The 19,353-nt window shown below is 39.4% G+C and overlaps 1 protein-coding gene and 1 long non-coding RNA gene across 5 annotated transcripts; one reads left to right on the top strand and one right to left on the bottom strand.

Annotated features, from left to right (window-relative positions):
• Positions 1-1,169: 1,169 nt before the first annotated feature.
• LOC111260374 (gastric triacylglycerol lipase) lies at positions 1,170-9,518 on the bottom strand. 3 transcript variants are annotated; one of them, XM_086968302.1, is made up of 9 exons: positions 8,718-9,512; positions 7,850-7,965; positions 7,538-7,614; positions 7,148-7,341; positions 6,094-6,243; positions 2,608-2,748; positions 2,058-2,129; positions 1,770-1,974; positions 1,170-1,641 (listed from the first exon to the last, which is right to left on the bottom strand). In XM_086968302.1, the coding sequence occupies exons 1-9, from the start codon at positions 9,021-9,023 to the stop codon at positions 1,451-1,453; spliced, it is 1,452 nt and encodes a 483-aa protein (XP_086824428.1). In that variant the 5' UTR covers positions 9,024-9,512; the 3' UTR covers positions 1,170-1,450. The 3 variants fall into 3 exon arrangements, with proteins under 3 accessions (XP_086824428.1, XP_086824427.1, XP_022688818.1); XM_086968301.1 differs by having other exon boundaries at positions 6,094-6,267; positions 8,718-9,507; XM_022833083.2 differs by lacking the exon at positions 1,770-1,974 and having other exon boundaries at positions 1,170-1,639; positions 6,094-6,267; positions 8,718-9,518.
• A 2,201-nt stretch (positions 9,519-11,719) lies between these two features.
• LOC111260377 (uncharacterized) lies at positions 11,720-18,137 on the top strand. 2 transcript variants are annotated; one of them, XR_002680307.2, is made up of 3 exons: positions 11,720-12,522; positions 17,352-17,568; positions 17,758-18,137. It is a non-coding gene; the product is annotated as an uncharacterized LOC111260377 (long non-coding RNA). The 2 variants fall into 2 exon arrangements; XR_002680308.2 differs by adding an exon at positions 12,678-12,823 and having other exon boundaries at positions 17,418-18,137.
• The last annotated feature ends 1,216 nt before the right edge of the window (positions 18,138-19,353 follow it).

The raw sequence follows: 19,353 nt of genomic DNA, 5'->3' as shown, positions 1-19,353 counted from the left end.
CCTATAGATAGCGTTTACATACGAGTGTAAAAGCTGTTTCGAGCTGTACCATGTACTGTTATTAAGTGTACATGTTCGGCACCTGTAGCAGACCAAAACGCACACAAGAGATTTCACGGTTTATGTGCAATACGCTTAAGAGCAGAGTTAACAATTTCTGCACACGGTCTCTCACAGAGGGGCCTACAAACATGTTCATGATTAATAATTATTCGCATCAGTAACAAATGCCAAACGATCCTTTGGATAGAGAGTTTATGTTTTGTATTGATGTACTATATTTTGCAGCGATTTTATCGAAAAAATGCTCTCGTACAGCCAATTCAGGCTTTGGATATCTCCCAACCATAATTAAAATAAAATTCCCGAATTTCACTCCAGATTTCGCTAGTAGAGCCTATATTAAGTCGATAAAAAGAATTTCACGCAAGCTGCAAAAAACCAAAAAAAAAAATTAATATAAGAACATAAAAAAGTAACACTTAGGAGGATATCGGAGTCCAATTTTATTACAAAAACATATCCGTCTTTTCAGTAACGAAATGTCCAAATGAAAGTTTCGAAAAAATCTATGGATCTTAAAAGTGTCTTTGATACTCGATATTTATTTAAATTTCGCGCCAAAAATTGAAACTAAATCGAAAATTTGTTATGACACCCAGTGATGGAGATTCTTCAGTGTTAGCGCGTCGTTTAATGTCTAAAATGCTTGAACCAACAATTTAATTTTTCCTATGTTTCTTTTTTTTCCGAAAGCCGAATTTCTCCTGGTTGCAAAAAATTCATGTAACACACTTCAATAAAAGTACACATAATTTGGAAAATCGGCATTATTAGTAGGTGTGTCTTTGTTGGAACTAGAAGCTGCGAAAAGTAAAATACACACCTATACCTCTTACTATCGGTGTATGATACCTACGGAGCGCCCTCACCCTAATTCGCTGGTCTTAATAACAAAGGGTGAAGTTGACTTCAATTTTGTGCTCAAAAAGCTTCGAGTCAAGCTAAAACAGCTAGATTTTACTCGAATGAAAATGTGTCCTTTGCTAACGTTTTTAGCCCTCGCAAGTGCTTGCCTACCCATCGAAACAACTTACGTTAAATATCTGATTTCACTTGCACAGAAAACCTTTTCCAGTACTTAAAGTTGAAACGGATTCGCAAAGAAGTATAGGTAAATAAGGCAGAATTTATTGATTTTACACGTACCTTCTATTACGTAGTTAATTGTGCCTTATGTTTTGCAGGGTGTAAAGCTTGTAATTCGTGGCTAAACGCGAGAACGTCGTAGTTAATTGTAACAATATGTGTAATATTGCAAACCGTGCTACTGGAAGCACGGGTCATCGTAATCACTTTTACGGAGTGTTTCGATCGACGCTTTCCGCACTGAGAACACATCCGTCAAATACCCTTGCTAGAGGAAGAACCGATTTCGTATAGATCGGTTTTATGCTCGAAGTTTTTCTAGGTCTTCCGGCCACGAGGCGTTTCCTCCTTGAAAGAAGTCGATCGCGTGAACAATGAAGTCTTTTCGGTCTTTATTGAACACGAAATTGACGTGTGAAAAACGATCGTCGGCGATTCGATGCAGGTTCGACGAGGGAATGCCTATATCTTTCGCCATTCTCTGCACCTCCTGCAATTTCGACAGGAAAAATAGCATGACGTCAAACTCAGTTCCTCATTGAAGAGACGTTTACGGACTAAGTATGAACTTGAACAGTAAATGACAGTCTTTTATTAGTTAGCAATAAAAGCTCATTCCTTAAACGGCACGAAGTCGTCTCCATCGCTGTAGTAGATTTTAATTGGAACTTGGATATTTTTGGCGTCCAACAACGGCGGTTCAGGGGTTCCATACTTCTTTACGTTCATCGACTCTTTCCAGCCGAGCGAGATAAGAAGGGACGTGAGCGCACCCTGATCATAATCATAATCACGCACTGAACCATCACACCCGGTTTGTCGCGTCTGGAATTATTGGAACACTATAGCTTTAGCATCTATCACTATTCCGGTATAATTTTCGTCCCGATTGCTGATGTATCGCTCACCTGAGCATAGTAGACAAATGTCTTGAGTGATGTGCCAGCGGGAACATGTTCCAAATATAACGCGAACCGCGACTGAAAGTAGCAAGCGAACGCCATGTAAACGGTATATTGACTTTTCTGAAAACAATGTCGTTCAATACATTTTTTTTTCGCAGTCCCATAGTAAAACCCTATGTTGTTGCATTGTTGTTTTTTAGTTACATTCTCCATAAATGAAGATTCCGATACTTTAACAATGCCACTTTGACTTCAGATGTATTTTCATTATATATGTGTACATAATCGTTTCAAGATGACTATGTACGTATATACAAGTAAAGCCATGACAAATTGTTAGACCATACAAATAACGTTGGAGGGAAAAGAAATGATAAACGTTTTCGCCGGGTAGCTTACAAACGGATGTCGCTTGTAATCAATGCTCAAACTTTTCTAATTTACACAACCTCGTGTCAGCGGTATTGGAACAAAATATAATACGTAAATATACATAAATGTTCCTGCAGTTTTAGAAATGAAGCCAAGGCGTATTTGTAATGTGAATACTTACAACATTGAAATAATGGTCCGATTTGAAGCCCACGTACGTCATAAGCGTCCCGCAGAAGTTGCCAGCTCTCGCACATAGACGGCCTACTGGTGAGAAAGAGAGAAAGAGGGCTGCCAGATATTCGATATTCAGCAGCAAATCCTAGGTACCCAAAACAAATAATAACAAACAATAACCAACATCTAGTAATTCAAGGCGCTTGATTTTAACATTAAATATTCAGCAACCATGAAATAACTACCTTCGTATAGAAATGGAGTGTAACTTTAGTTTAACGTTGGAGAAAAAACCATAACATGCGCTTTACATTTTGATGGTACATGTTTAAATATATGCCACAAACACTTAGCAACAACACATATGTTCTATATCACAGGATCCAATGATAATCTGTATGGCCCCTAGATTGGAACATTCACTGACTGAGAAAAAAATAGGTTAAGTTTACAGCATAGCTGCTTTGCATCAGTGTATCGGGCTCTCGCGCGAGGGCACTAGAAGGCTAATCCTGCATGGTATGTATTACAGTCCTTCACGTCTGTTACAACTCCATTTTTCGCTAGGTTGATCTGCTGAGACATTCAGAGAAGCTCTCATTTGCTGGAAGTCCACAACGAGATTTCAGGGAGAGCAGCGGAGTGCACGATAAAAGCCAAGAGCACGCCTGAGGAAAGAGGCTTTTATTGGTTAAGTAGCTCGAGATCACCTGCAGTAAGATCCCCCTAAACTATACTTATCTCGTTACGGGTGCCTCTTTGAAGCCGAAAACGCAGAGCGCTCTTGTGGTGGAACGATGATTTGGAGTCCTAATTGCACAAGATAAAATTAATGCTTTTCTATACCTTTCTGTGGTTTGCGGGGTGAAGTAGTGATTATTAAATGAGATAAATAGCCTGAGATAATCGGAATCCGTTGCCGTACCGAAGGAACGATACGATGAGAGGCATTATATCGCCAGGCATGATCCTGCCTCCCTTCTGGAATTTATGGCCTTATCCAAGTTGACCGTTAAGCCCAGTTCCGTTACGGCCGCAACAATCCTAGTCAAAGCCGCGGAATGTTCTTAAAATTTTCCAAAAGGGTAAATTACCCAGCTATGCCCGTATAGGATAATCTCGACCAGATTCTCTTAACCTTGTCATCAATGCCTATATTTTCCTCTAGGAGGATCGCAGCTGGCAGGGCAAACATATATCATAGTGGACTTGTGTACGCCAAAATACGCAGGATCAGATATTTGGATGCAGGGCCGAATGCGGCTATTTAGGGTGCCTATTTAATATCAGGCATCAGGACACCGCATTCCGCTCCTCCGAAATCTATGTTGTTCCCTCGGTAGAAGTTTGCTACTTCCTAAAAAGGCAAGTAGTCTTTTGGTCAGCAGACCAGCAAGCTCCTTGAAGCATACGTTCACCTTGGCGATTTTGCGTCATGATGATGAAAAAATATTACCATTATCGATATGCTTCAATAACTGCTAGGTAGGAAAGGACTATGTAGGTGATGATTAGCTTAACACTATCGTTAAAGGCAACCGGTTCTGCAGGGAAGAATTATTCCAGTTTATTCGTTAACGTTTTTTTTTTCTTTTTTTTGTCGTTATATAGCCCAATAATAGGCTCACTACAATTTATTAACTTTTGAAAAAATCCGCTTATAGAACATCACTGTTGTGAATCAGCTATGATGAGCTATTCATGATTTCGTGCGAACGAGCCTGTTATTCTGCAGAATGAGAAAAATGCATTTCCTACTAGAAAGGGCTGTGAGGAGAGGGATTAGAAACGACATTTTATAACCATTTACTGCCAAGTTAGGCACACGAAAAATGACTGTCCATTCCCATAGGTCCATATGAAGTTCTGCTGCACAATGTGAGCTCCGGTATTGAGTGCTCTAAATACGGGCACATCAACCAGAAGGTACATAATTAAAGTAGATACATAATTATAGTAAATTCATCCATGCTCGGGATTATCCACAGTATGGTGCACATTTGTATAACACAGTTTTGTCCGTTATGAAATGAAAAAAAAAAAGAAAATGTGTTACGTTCTTGACAACGACAACATGTGATATAACAGTTGCTGAATATACGATGCTCTGACCTAACATATAGACACTTATACGTATGCCCATTGAGCTAAATCGCACTCTGCACTGCCGGTTAGATTTTTTAATTTCTCCGTAAAATTAGCATCGAAGGCATCCGATACGTGTGCTCGAAACGCAGTAACTTATATAGTTACCCTGTATTGTTTAGTCCAGGATAGCTATGTAAAACAACACAGAGAAATTCCGCGTTTGTATGGCAACACAGGCCTTCATCTAGTCTTGGCTTATTCTGTATAGTTATGATTATAAACTTAAATTTGAGTTAATACAAATAAGGAGAAAGAAGGGCTTGTATTCACGTACTTACCTACCATTTCGGGAATACCTCTGTGTGTTTTTTGCGTGTGGACTTGGCTCGAACAGAAAATATTGATCAAAGCGATATATGGGAAAATTTCTTTCGGTCAACAAATATGAAAGACCTATATGCGCTGCGAACTTCGGAAAGATGCGGCAATTAACTCAGAAACGGTCGGCATTTATGATACACTTAAACCTGAAACGGTCTTAGCTTTTCGAGTTGTATATAGTACGTCGAAAATTAGATCCTCGGAAGAAATTACTTATCTTTTTGACTGCAACAGTCGGATGTGCTGTGTTAACCAGTTTAGAATTTATGAAAAATATATATTTTTCCCTATTTATATTCCCCATTTACTTTATTCAGTTTTGAAAGTTAAAAATACTTTCATACCAGAATAGTCCCTAGGAAATAACGGGCCAAAGGCAGCAGAGTGCCATCTCAATCACAACACGAGCACGATAGAATTGACACATGTCACTAGGATACTCGGACCAGGGGCGTACTTGGAGCAGGGTAATGAAGCAGCTGAATTGGGGTAAGCCTCCGAAGCAAAAGTAACGGATCAGTGTATTGAATCAATGTAAGTAAATAGCTAAGACAAAGTGATGGGATGATTCAACAAAACCATATAGCGAATACAACAAACTAGACCAACCTGGGTTCAGGCTGGGCAGCTGGAACAGAGTGGTGCATCTGTTTAATGTGATAGATTGACTTATTCGAAGTCAAGGACCGCAATGGGTGTTCGTAAGTAGAAGTGGACGAACACCACACGAGTTCAGTAAATATATGAATTATTACTAATCCATGAACTGGTATTGGTGATCAGCTGGAAGGTCATTTCATTCGCAGTACTATTCTTCATGGTTTATGACAAGCTGCAACAAATGGCGTCAGTGGCTCAGAAAATAAACAGTACTCATACATGTTTATTAATCGCTATCATCAACAATACAAAACAAGCCCTGTCCTCGATGTGTACGGGGCGATCGCAAACTTTACCTTGACGCCATATGGTTGTGTTGTCTGGTATATGTACATTCGAGTGACTTTTAAAAAGCACTTACCGATAAGGGCCATGCTAGTTTGGAGAACACGACAACTCCAACATTGCTGGAGAAGCAAAGACTCCGAAACCCGCCGTACGATGCAATGGCGTGGACCTTTGAATTATATTCTGGCCGTTTCGAGAGTAGGGCGAATGCAGCGGCTGCCCCCTGAGAAACACCGGTCAAATATACCTATATAGCGTCGATACCGAAGACGTGATTGTAAGATAGGTGTAGATAGGTTAGATAGGGAAAACACACATTCCCCACTCATCGCATTGCGTGAACTGTAAATAATTAATTATTTATAGTTATGAGTACAGTGGTGAGCTCAATAATATGTTGCAAAAAAATAGATTGTATAATATAAAAGAAAGAACTGAGTGAGAGAGAGTGCTCGATTACATTCGTTTCCAATGACCAGTTAACTAAAAGAAATTACGTACAACATGACGGGAAGTGATGATCCGCTACATTTTTTTCTTGAGGTATTGTTGGATGTTCTCGAATACGTACTGACAAGAAGAGTTTGAAGTGCCGGATAATCAAAATTGGCAAAAAAAAAAAAACTTTATAGTTCCTTCGAAATAGTACTTTATAGATAAAGAAAATTGAAAGTGGCTTGCATGCATAGGGGTTAAGTGCTGCTACCAGATCGCGGAGATTCGTATAGAAAATACCGAGCTTCCGTATTTTTTCTTGATCATTTTCAACTATTTTCAAGATCTTGAGAAAATGAAAAAAATGTCCGGTCGTACAAATTTGGTTAACGGTATTACACTGGACATAAACATTCAACCTGGTAGTAACAAATCGTTCTAGAAGGAAGAGCCGGTTCCCATATACAAGCAATTTCTTCATAATTCATCGTCCTTGAAATAACGACTTGACCAAACCGCACCAATTTGCTCTTGTTTTTTTCTTTTTTGTAATAATCTGCTATGTGAATTTTAACTAACTATAATAGTCCCTTGTGTTATTGACGACCCAGTTGTTTGCCTACATATTAATATATATATATATATATATATTAATGTTTACCTGGTCTTCCTAAATCTTGAAATTTTGGTACCTTTGTTTGTCCAGTATATTGTATGACGTAGTCGATTTGCATAGGAAAGTCGAATTCTGCTATATCGAGGTGGGTAAAATCGTAGAAGGCAAGCTTGTCCTTGACAGGATCGAGAAAAACGTGCCTTCTACCAAATCGATTACCTCGTACGTTCATCAGCCAAACATCATACCCGGCATCTGCAAACAGATATGCTGCACAAGATATACCGTAGAATGTATTACAGATGCGAGTAATACAGTGAACGGTCCACTGAGACAGTCAACAGAAGCAGTCTGAAATTTACGCTTATCTCGTTTTTATGTGTCGGCCGTGAGGGTTCGACATAGCCATATTATTTTAGCTTGCAGTATGACTCTAATTTCTGTAAATATAAGCCTATTCACGCACCAGCTGTGTTGTTCCTGTAGTCAACGACCGTTATCGCTGAAGTACAGAAGAGCGGTAATCCGAGCATCAGCGCAGGCCTGAAAAAGCGAGTTTTCAATGCAAGATGAGCTCGGAGGAGCGCATTTTAGCATTTGTCGCTGCTTAGATACTTCTAGTAGTAGTTGATGTTATCGGTCGATATTGATGTTATAAAACAAAAAAACAGTGGCACTTCTATGTCCCGCGAATGTAACAGTGTTCGAGTAAGCAATCGTATGCATATACAAAAACTAATAGAAAAATTGGGTTAAAATATAGACATATTGTACAAACCGGACGCTGTTGCTGAATTTTTTGTGATACACTCGATGCATTTCTATAATGTATCCATCTTTGGTCGTCACTTCGTGCGTCTCGAATTCGAAGCCGCGACTTCGGACCAGCTCCTCCTATAACACTCTCACCATTGACAGGCTCGTAAATGATTATGAAATTTTGCCGAAACATCTGATTATGTGAGAAAAATATGTTTGTGACCCATTTCGCAGTGTTACACATGACGCGATTAAGCGTGGGCAATCGTCAAATTCAATCACCATAACACCAAAGAGACACTAATTTTCCTCCATCAAATGAACGCTGCAAAGTTTGCTTACTTTGGACAACGACTCTTGAACTTCGCGTGGTGAAGGAAAGCTTTTAGTTCTCATAGGTGGTTGGCTGGCGGTTTATACGACGATACATATGCGAACAAGCGGAAGAGAGAATTTCGACTACAAGTATTTAAAAACTTTCATTAATTAATTTTTTGCATCGTGTTTTTTTCCTAACCCCTTAACTGTTGTAAAGATACTGTATCGTGAGTGAAATATTGATCGTCTGCTTCAAAAGGTAGGAACTTGAAAAGTTCAAATTTATGTCATATTTTATTTATATTGGCTATTGCAAGCTCTTTTGTTCTGCCTTGAGCCTAAATTTGCAAAGGTTTAACAATAATAAACAAATACCTAATGTATGTAGGATAAATTCTTCGTTTTTATAAAGTATGCCAACGCTGGTCAATACAGATATAAACACTGAGTCCTCTTCTGAAGTCTCATAAATCCTATCTTTCTGGTAAAATACACTCATTAGCTGAGAGACTATTGCAATTAACTGTAAATTAGGGCTATCCATAAACGATGCGTGGACAATCACTTACCACGCTCCTTCCAAAGTCGGGCTCGTTCAGCACGGGGAGTGCATAATCCACAAGAGGAATCAGTAGCCTTACACAGGGCCCACCCGTGAACAAATCAAACAACAGCACTCCAGAAAGGACAGTTAAAACGAGCGTCGAGCGAGATAAGACGCGCGTCGGGCTTCGGGGTCCTAGTAATCTGCTGATACTGAGTTTACTTATAAGAGTATCCTGATATTTCGAATCGCGAGGTTCCTTGCCATCTTGGTATCTCAACCTTAAAACTGGAACAGATGGTCTTTCTTTGTGCGACAGTATGGCTGACATCGTCGCTCTTCACGTACAAGTTAGCATAAAATCGATAACTTAAAGATAATGACAGCCTCCTGACAACAATAAAATACTAGGTTTAGGATTGTTACTGGAGGCCCTTTTGCACCAGTGTATTGTAAAAAGCGTTAGATCTCAGTAGCAGACGTATACGAATCCACCTCAATCGCAAAATCGTCCAGCAAACTTTTCCTTACTTAGAACAATAGTAGCCGCGATTCTCACAGACATGGAGCACTGGCCGTAATAGTCCTTCGATTCGCGCCTACGCTTATTTCCACGGAATTTTCACTCAGTAAGCCGTTCACTGGTTTTCCAAGTTGACAGTTATCATTAACAAAGACATGTCACAGTACCGCTGGTGGCCGTAGGACAATTGTGGACCACTCAACTCAGAATAGAATGGATACGGAGCGTTAGGACGCACTACCTGTCTGACGTGCCGATAACCGTATATTAAAAGATTAGATAAATCTTAGCCTCTTCATTGTCAACAAGATGCTATCTCAATCAAAATTAGCTTTACAGAGATGTCGAACAACAATTTTAGCGAGTACCCTTTACCCAAGTGTCGAAAACGCGCACTCGAATTGGATGTGTCAAAGAGACCGATGATGGTAGATATTTGATGCAGATGCTCGATACTCGTTTTACGAGTATACTCCATTATAATCGGATTCAGCTGAACTAAAGACAAAAACTAGAATGGAAACAAAAAAAAAAAAAAAAACGGAGAATGCGTATGAAATACTGTAGTATAGTTGCCTCTAAGGAAATGCTAAATACACAAACTGTGATCTTGAGTGGACCGTAAAGCAATAAAATAAATATTTTTGATTATGTTTAAAATGACAATAATAATAATAATAATTAAAGAAAAAACTTGATAAAAACAAAGGGTAGTCGAACTATCGTATTGCTTCTATTATTTTAAAAAACGTTTTTTATATCACCAAAATGATAATAGTACTGTTCGATACAGACCCGAATCTCAGTCCTAAAAACTTACGTTCATGTACGATGTAATTTTTTTTTAATTTTAACTTACTTGTCGTAATAAGTAAATCATGAGAGTTGCCGAGTACCCTCATCGCTAAACACCTGGCAATTGGCATACATCACAAGAGTGTATTTCAGCCATTAAAGGCTATAATACATACGAACTGTTGATTATCTCGACCCATCCCAAAAATGAGTGCAAATGTCTAAACAGGTTTCATTCATTCATGTTATCACACATCAATACGAGCTACGTATATGCATTAACTGGGTCCATTTTTAAACTCGTCAGTGGGCTTTTGAGCTGTCTATATACCAAGCAAATTAGTCACAAGGGGTTTAATACACAAGGGTTTAATACAATTCAAACGAAACTCAATCTACGTTTATATGAACATGCTGTAGCTATAGAATAAGGTAGCGATATACAATCTAGGTATGTTAGAGAATATGGCTGCCTTTTTAATTTTAAAAAAGTGCCTCAAGTACTCTACAAGGATATAGAAGACACACCACTTAAGCCTATTAGCAAAGGCCGAAAAATCAAGCAAGTACAATAGAGCAATATTTTTGTTCCGTATAAAATGTTCATGCAAAAGCATTTCAGGTTGATTCATTTTGGCCTACAACTTGCACCGAGCTATTTTCAGTGTTATCATATAAAGCATGGCTATCAACCCGTGTTGATCAAGGGCATTCCTTTGCTATGTTTTGTTGTAGAAAGTTTAGGAAAAGTCGTAGACGAACGTTTGACGCCCGTCTCGTTTGTATGCATACGGTATCGGCATTTGACTCATCTGTAGTAGTTAGCGTACTACTAACGATTACGGTGATCAGCCAAAAACGGACGAGTACACAAGAACACACTGCTTTGCCAGTTCATAGTCGCATAAACCCTTTTTCGCATTGCTAACCTCGTTCGCCGATTCGTCCTCCGCCGTGCATCTGTCAGCCGTTCAGAATCGATCCGCTAAAGAAAGCAAACCCGAAAAACGTAACCGTTAAAGACAGCGTATATAACACCCTGAGCATAGGCCACAGCAGAGCAAAGATCGTTTTGCTAAGGTTCAGAAGATGTCAGCCCAGTGGACTGAAATCATTGGTTCGACCTAAATCGACTACTGACTTACTATAAACCCTGAGACATGTACACTCTTAGGATCGCTATCGTGCGATTGTCCTCTAAGGACGTTTCATTAGCGAATGGCTTCTGCAGGCCATCCAAAAGTAGACCTGACCCTATCGTTCATATACCATTATGGTGCGTTAACCAGAGTTGATACATTTTCTGCCGGAGCACTAATTTGCCGCTATCTATTATAAGTACGGTGGATAAGCGAACCGATAGAAACTCTCCCGATATACCGCAAGCCGCAACGGGACAAAGGAGTTCGAATAAAACACATATTAAATAGTGCTTTCGGGTTCGCTGAGACTGTTAGTGGAGCAGGGATCGTTTGATACGCTACCTAATTCCAACCGAAAGTTTCTTAAACCTTTGTTAAGCCTGCCTGCCTGCCTACCATTTGACGCTACGACGTATCTATTTAAGGGTTAATGCATTATATCTTATCACGTGATTTTTCCCTTTCCTTAAAGGTGTCTTATTGTACGGATACCACTATAGATTGTTATATTTTTCCGCTCGTTCTAGCTACTTGTACTAGCCCGATATTTAGTTTTTCGTTATTTCGATTCCCGCCCAAGTTCAACGCTGCGCGATCGCTCCCATTAAAGGCTATAGCAATTTCTGTTATAGTTTCTCTGCATTAATTTAACATTCCCTATATTTTACTATCGGTTCTTTTTTGGATAGTCACATAACTGCTACGACTGAAACTCTGGCCGCGCAATTTGGATATGCTCGATTTACGTACAATATGTACGTAGTCGTCTATATTACGTGCCTACATTTGTACATCAGACAATGATGACAAGCTAAACTGCAAGCGCTATATAATGCGCTACAACGGTGTTATTACGTTTAAGTTCTCAGCTAAACAAGCTCATTTTCCGTTGCGATATCTGACGTTTGTTCACGTGTGCTGTACGAGTAATAAAAAAAAAAACATTTTCTAGATGAGAAAAGCGGCTAAGGCACATCGTGAAGCTACACCGTGGAACAATGATAACAGCGGGGTAACAGACACGGCAATGAAGTGTCACAACGATCGCAACAAGCTATGATATTTCGAATTCGCGAAAGACAGGCCTAAATCTCACTTTGGATAGAATAGAATAGAAGAAGAATAGAGGAATCGTGTCTGCTCGGTTCAAACAAACGATGAATAGGAAATGCTATAGGTACTTATGGAACGAATGCTGAACATGCGTTGCGCTCTTTGATAGAGCTCAGGTCCAGTGGCGACAGTCACTTCGTTACACTGATATATCATTGGCTTTTGATGTGTTTATTCCTTCGTTGCACGTGTACACCCTCAGAGTTTATCTTTGTCGTGCGGTCTCCATACCCTTCGAAAAGCTTTCAACAAAATCCGTAAGTAATCGACCAAATCATTAGTGCTCTCCTCAACAGTACGCCTGCTTTTTTTTGACATAGGGAACGACCCCATGTTTTGTTTAAATGTCACATTGCTAGGTGTATCTTTCAGTAAATTTTAAACATTTATATTTCAATATATTTTTGAATAGGTCGCAAGAAACGTCTACCGGCAACGAGCGTGCCAGCTTCGTCTTTCTTCCGTGTCCCAGCACCTGATGTCTGTAGAGATTTACTACGTTTTCTAGCTGTTCTACCAAAACCAGTTTTTCAGTACTCAATTCAACCACTGAATTCGGTACGCTAAATTGCCAATACCTCATATTAATACAATCATTTGAAGACTTAAGATCTGGCTGACTAGTCCCGTTGTTTGGGGCAGTGCGTTTAAGCAGTAATAGTCGGCCACGTCAGCTTATTTGGTCGACTACTTAGGTTAGTGCAGAAGAGTGAATAGAACCCTTCTACTACATCTAAAAAACCTGATCTTGTCACATAACTGACATTTACGTTACCATTAGCCCTACTTTCCCAAATCTCAAAACGAGCCTTGTTTATTTTCGCATTTTCATTAGTCTTGCACCACACATGACAGCCGATTTGCGCAGAAATAGATAACGTTGTAAAGGGCAAATCAATCCCGAACGTAATGGGAGCTTTGTGCCGCACGCCAAAAAAACTGCCTCGCGCATTCATCAACCGAGTATGATAGCCAGCACCCGTAAACAAGTATGCTTCATACCATATTCGATGAGATACATAACCGGTCAGAGTAATGGCCAATAATACCGGGCTTCGGAAAGAGAAAAAGCCGGAGGTTTGCTCATTTCTGCCGTCATATCTAAGTGGTCTGGGCTGGAGAAGCTAAGAGGGCGCCACATAATGAAGAGGCACTACCTTGCACAGATCATCGTCGATTCGAGTAACTATTAGTCTACTTACGGGTCAGTTGTGCTACTTCGTATGCAATGTAGGAGCAATATCGCTAAGTTACATAGCAAGGGTCATTCGAGCATTAATGCAGGCTTAGAAAAACGAGTTTTCGGGGCAGAAGTTGAGATATCCGTGTTGTAAAAATCTACTACCGTTGCTATGCATTGTTTAACAAAGAGCCCTCCTATCTTTACAGTTCAAGATCTTTTCGGTGTTGTTCAAGTAAAAATTGTGTTTGGTTAATTAATAATACACATAAAGCAAACCCAAGTATGCAAGGTAATCGTTCTGCAGGATTTTAAATTTATCAGACTAAGGGCGGGGATTACATATTTAGTTGGGCGTAAACGAAGATGTCGACATTGACGATTCGTGAAGTAGTTAGTTTAAGTACACATGATTCTTCCTAATGTGAATAGCAAGCCAGATTGTACGCTGTCACTGAAACTTTTATGCTATACTTGATTCATTTCTATGACGGTTCTAGGTTCAGTCGTCACTTGCTGCGCTTTAAATTCAAACTTGCGTCTTCGAACAACTTGCAACAATGTCATTACTAGAACGCTCCTAGATAAAGGCAAAGCAGATATTGAAACATACGAGACTACGTAACGGAAAGCAAATTTGCGTTTTTTTTCTTTTTTATAATACTGCAACTAATGCCATTTACGAGATAAAGCAGTCATCAAGTTCGACCTCGATTGGAGCGTAAACTGCACGAAGAGGCAAATACTCCCGCTCCGTGCTTCTGGTCTTTACCGTAAGGAACTTCAGCAGTTCTATAACCGTCAACGAGACAGCGCATATTTAAGCTAACTTTTTGACGCATCTGGACAAAACTATCATTTTTACGAAAGTTACAAAAACGTCGCTGCATGCCCTATGTTGTACATCTTGCGACTATAAAAATTAAGTTTTCAATACTACCCCAAAAAATGAGCCTTATTAGGGAAAAAGGCACATTAACCCGACTAGCTCGCGTGCAGCAAAACAAATGTAAATTATAACTATTTACGGGAAATGCATAGACGATGGTACCGTAACCGCGTTCCTTTCAGATCGGGATCATCCACGCTTAGAGAACAAATAGTCTACGAGAAAGGCCTATAGTTACTAGTGGCTCAGACACAAGCATTCTAAAGGGCACACATCAAACACCCTACCGCTAGCTCCAAACTGCCACGTTCCAGAAACCAGCCAGCCATTTTCACTCACGGGTCCTCAGCGGAGTAGTGCATCTATCAGCCGAATTTGGTCTTTTGGCGATCCGTAAATCAAAGCTTATCCAATTTAAAAATTCGGATAGCCTAATACACATTACGCTTCAACTCTGAGATATTCAGAACTGTATTCCTCTAACATAGGTAGCATAGAACCTAATTTTATTGAGAAATCTGATAAGACAAGCAAATAGGGCACGTGCGATTGGAATAATCATCTCACGGTAGAGAAAGTATTGGGACACAAACATGTACCTCCCCACGTGTCGAATCATTCACGAACGGCTACCAGACCCAGGCAGAAAACACTACCTAGGGCAAATGCGTGTGCCGAAAGTTTCACATATAATAAGACGCTCTTATAATAAACATTAATAACGTGATCGCTGTAGGCGAGTTCTAAGCAAGGATTTTATTTATTTATAAATAATATATTTTTTACCTGCAATAAACTGATCGAGTTTACTATGCGCACATATTCAATGTGCATCAATCAATAACAACCCCTCTGTTTTTAATGCTGGTCATATTTGAAGCGCGGTCAGGTTTACTGTCATGGTACCTTTTAAGATCTAATATTGTTGTACTAATGGTGAACTTGTGCGTACCACTCTGGGTTTACCACGTTGTTTCGTATCAAATCAGCAACAGCCAGAGTGAGCGCACCGTGGGCCTCTGCAACAAAATCCCGAATTAGAAATGTTTCTGTTGACCTTCCAGAAGCACGATAGGGAAGAAACGATCAGTGATCAGCAGAGAATTTTTTCCTAGTAGTGGAATGCTATTATGAAACAGTGATAACTGTCGATGTTTCCAGGTGTTACATTAATATGGCGTATGCGATTTAATCACATTAAATGAAGGTAATATCAGTATCTTTATTATGGTCTGGAGCTGATTTTGCGAATCTGTGTCATGGGATTCTTTATAACCTGAATTTCTCAGTAATATTGTATTAAAATATAATAATAAATGTAATAGTAGAAATTTACAAATGGCCATCTTGATGACGCGGCTAAAATGATACGATAATTTTTGCCCGAGGCATCGATGAACGACTTGTCCAAAAAATGAGTATAAATACAGCCGCTATTCCGACGTTGAAAAGATACTGATATTACGATGGCTGGAAATGCCGTCGGCCATTGCTTCATTCCTAGAAGCTCTTTTTTTCCTAATTTGTTAAGAAAATATTTACTTGCTACTTCGTCAAAATGTGTGTACTGCCTTCAAATTTAGCGGTCCACAAGTCGGAGCTCTTTTGCGCGATTCGAAAGTATTAAGAAACAACTTTTGTTCCGATGTTAATACCTGATGAAAATACAGATAAGTTAATGATTGATCTTATCTAGAAATCGAGCCGTGCTTGTATACAATCATGGTACATTTACGCAACGTCATGGGCACACCAACCATAAAGTCGAATAAGATCAACTATAGATTTACGTGGCGAGTACGCGGCGCCCTCAGAGACATATGTATAGCGTGGGACTAGTGGCTCGAACGTGTACGTGATAATGGCCTTTTCCTGATCAAAATGATTTTGTTTGGTATTTTTTTATTTCAATAAGGTAAAAATAGGTTCATGTAATAGCAATCCCGTGTCAGGCTTATCGATTCACCCAATAGGAGCTATGTTTAATTAAATCTATCTTATCGGCTTGAACTTTATTCCGATAGACTCTATATCCCAGTGTACTCTTTTCATTGTTAACACTATAGTAATTGTTATATTGCTAACGCATTGCCTATCAGAGTGTACTATATATCTGTAAACTTACGTCCGTGACTAATAGCTTTACAGTTTTGCAGGGTTTATTATATAAAAATATTCGGCACCAATCGTTTCGTAGGACTTGATGGCATCGCTTCAATTTTACAAGCATAGTTTGGTAGTGATAAAGGTTTCTCTTTCTGGACCTAAGCTGATAAGGGGAAGCTCAAATGGGTAGAGGAGAGCATCGTGTCATACTGCCCGATTTTCTAGCAAATGTCGGATTTAGCAATTAACCATTGGACAACTGACTAAGTTTCCAAGGGAAACTGAGAAAAACGCTATGACTCATATTAATATCGCAAAATACTACAATATTCAAAGGTTCATAGATTTGCTCTTACTTAGTGAAAATGGTACGGTATATGAATCGGTGCTGGCCGATCTTTAGTATAGTAAGCTTGAAAATAAATATGTGTCCTTTTGACAAGGACAACATTGGTACGTTATAGCAAGGATATGCAATATCTCAGTTAACTAGCGATATATATATATATATATGTCTCTTTAACATAAATGATCATACTCGATTTCGTAGCCACTAGTAGGTTAAACGTTGTGCTATGTATGTTCCTCAAAGATTTACTTCTTTATACAAACGGAGTGTATCCTTAGGAAATGCTAATACATGCTTTTCAATGCAAAAGAAGTTTTCTGTGTCCCACGGCTCCGGCCCCGTTGATGAGGCCAAGGTTTCGTCGGTTTGCTTAGCCCCTCTACGAAGCGGTCATACCCCTCTTCCTGTCGCTGTGAACAGCTCACCTGCTCTAAAGAGTGCCATAACAGGCCCACGACCGTCAAGGGCAGCTAGTGTAGGCCCTCAAGCTTAGGCACGCCATTCTAGTCTAGAACTTTTTTCTGAAGAAAAGCACCCTCTAACTGCTGAACAATTTCCGCAGGTGTTTTAATATGTCGTCTGTTCACGCGATAATATTTAGATATATTGAACTGTTATCCTTTCGAAGGCCAAGGAGATATGAATCAGAGACCGTATAACAGATTGCGCCTTACGTTGCAAATACGAGGTCAAGCGAACATCTCTCCAGACCCTCCTAAATACTGTACTGACGGCCATTTTCTTCATACGCATCAATGTCGGCTACGATAAGAGAAAACGTGAGTTTTTTTTGCTTCGTGCAGTCACCGGTTTTGGAATTCGGCCATTTCAGCTTATAACTCCGTACATTGCTAAAGGGCTCGATAAAGAACGTTGAGCTAGCTGCCGTAATGGAGGTAGCAAACTGGAGGAAAGAACCACCCACTTGCATAATATTAATTCCTGTTTCGGCCTCACAAACCTTTCAGTCTCTTTACGGCATGAAGAGTTTAGGCAAGCTTCTGCTTCGTCCGCAGAAAACTGCTCTGGAAACATCCTTGAAGTTTTTCTCGGTCTCAGCACCTATAGACTCGATGCCCTACCACATACAGAACGTTTCCTACAGTATGGTTGCGCCGGTTGATGATATAATACTAGCTTATAAATAGCATCCTGGGCGGCCCTCAGCGAATTGCGTACACATCAAAATCTGATTTCGTCGGACATCAACTCCGACTCTTTCTAATCTCCGCTTCGAGTCTCCTCGTCACCTGGCAGGAACGAACGTTTTGCAGCTTCGCATCTTGTAGCCGTACGTGTGTTTATATTCTCTCTATCAATAAATGTGTTTACGGCTATATGCGGCCAAAAGGAGTGACTGATTTTTGTTATACAATTTTACAAAATAAAAAGAAAAATAGTCTTGACTCTATTCGAGGAATTAACAATATAATTAATATAATAATCGCATACTTATAGAATCAGAACTATACGCTGACAATTCTGTAGTGAGTATGATTTATCAATAACAAATAATGTAATTTTAAAGTATCGTTAAGTACTATATGTGGGGCCCTCAATGGAACATATATGTATTTTATAATTGTTGCTGGCCTTATCCTTACCTCTTGTACAGTAGTACTATTCTCAAAAACTAGCACAAAAGACAAGATAGTGTCTAATTTATAAAAATCCTCTTTAGGGCTTACATTACAAGCATGTTGAATTGATATTCTAAAATATGCGTCCTACTTTTGTCCTACGTTTCCCATAAATTTTAATATTTTAACTTCAAAGTTTCGATATCATCGCAACATCGAAGCCGTGATTCACGACTTGGTGTGTGTCTGAGAGGCAAAGAGATGTAGCTATTAATAACTTTAGAATACAATCTAATTGACCTCCTAGCTAAATCGTTCGTGCGAATCGTTCAAGTTGCATGTCACTCAAGTGCTCCTGGCTAGAACAAAAGGACCGATAAGAAGCCTGATCATCGTAGAGCCTTGCGAGAGGGCGCAAAAAACAGGATTATGTTGTCTGCGCAGCTCGAGCAAAAAAAAACACATGCAAAAGCAATTCTTTATCGTGTGTAATTTCAATTCTTTAAGTTGCGCTCAATCACCATATGCGTTAGCTAATAATTTATACGTAATTTACAGATACGCAAGACAATACACGCACAAGGTCGATAGCAGTACAATATACTTACGAAATTATGCTACTGCATCTAATTTCATTAGGGGATTACATGCGAAAAACTCCCTATAAGACTAGGTCGTTGTACACAGCATTTCTTAGCTAAAAATTTCCATTCGATTGTGGTAAAGATGGTTGGATTGGCTCTCTTCAATAGCTTTAAGTGCACCTTTATCCCATTAAAATCGCGAGAAGGTTCGTTTATTTCATATTTATCACATTGAAATACAAACAACTTCTATAACCAGGCTAAACTGATTATGAAAGAAGTGAGCTCAGCAAGAAAGACGTTTTTTGGTATTGAAGATTAACGCTCTGTGGCGAAGTCCTTGTTTCTCGAAAGCCACAGTGCTGTGAGAAAATGAGTGAAGACATTAGCCTTAAGCGGA

The sequence above is a fragment of the Varroa jacobsoni genome, unplaced genomic scaffold (genome assembly GCF_002532875.2).
Source record: "Varroa jacobsoni isolate VJ856 unplaced genomic scaffold, vjacob_1.0 scaffold_431, whole genome shotgun sequence".
NCBI lineage: Eukaryota > Metazoa > Arthropoda > Arachnida > Mesostigmata > Varroidae > Varroa > Varroa jacobsoni.
This window is presented reverse-complemented; position numbering and strand designations above follow the sequence as displayed.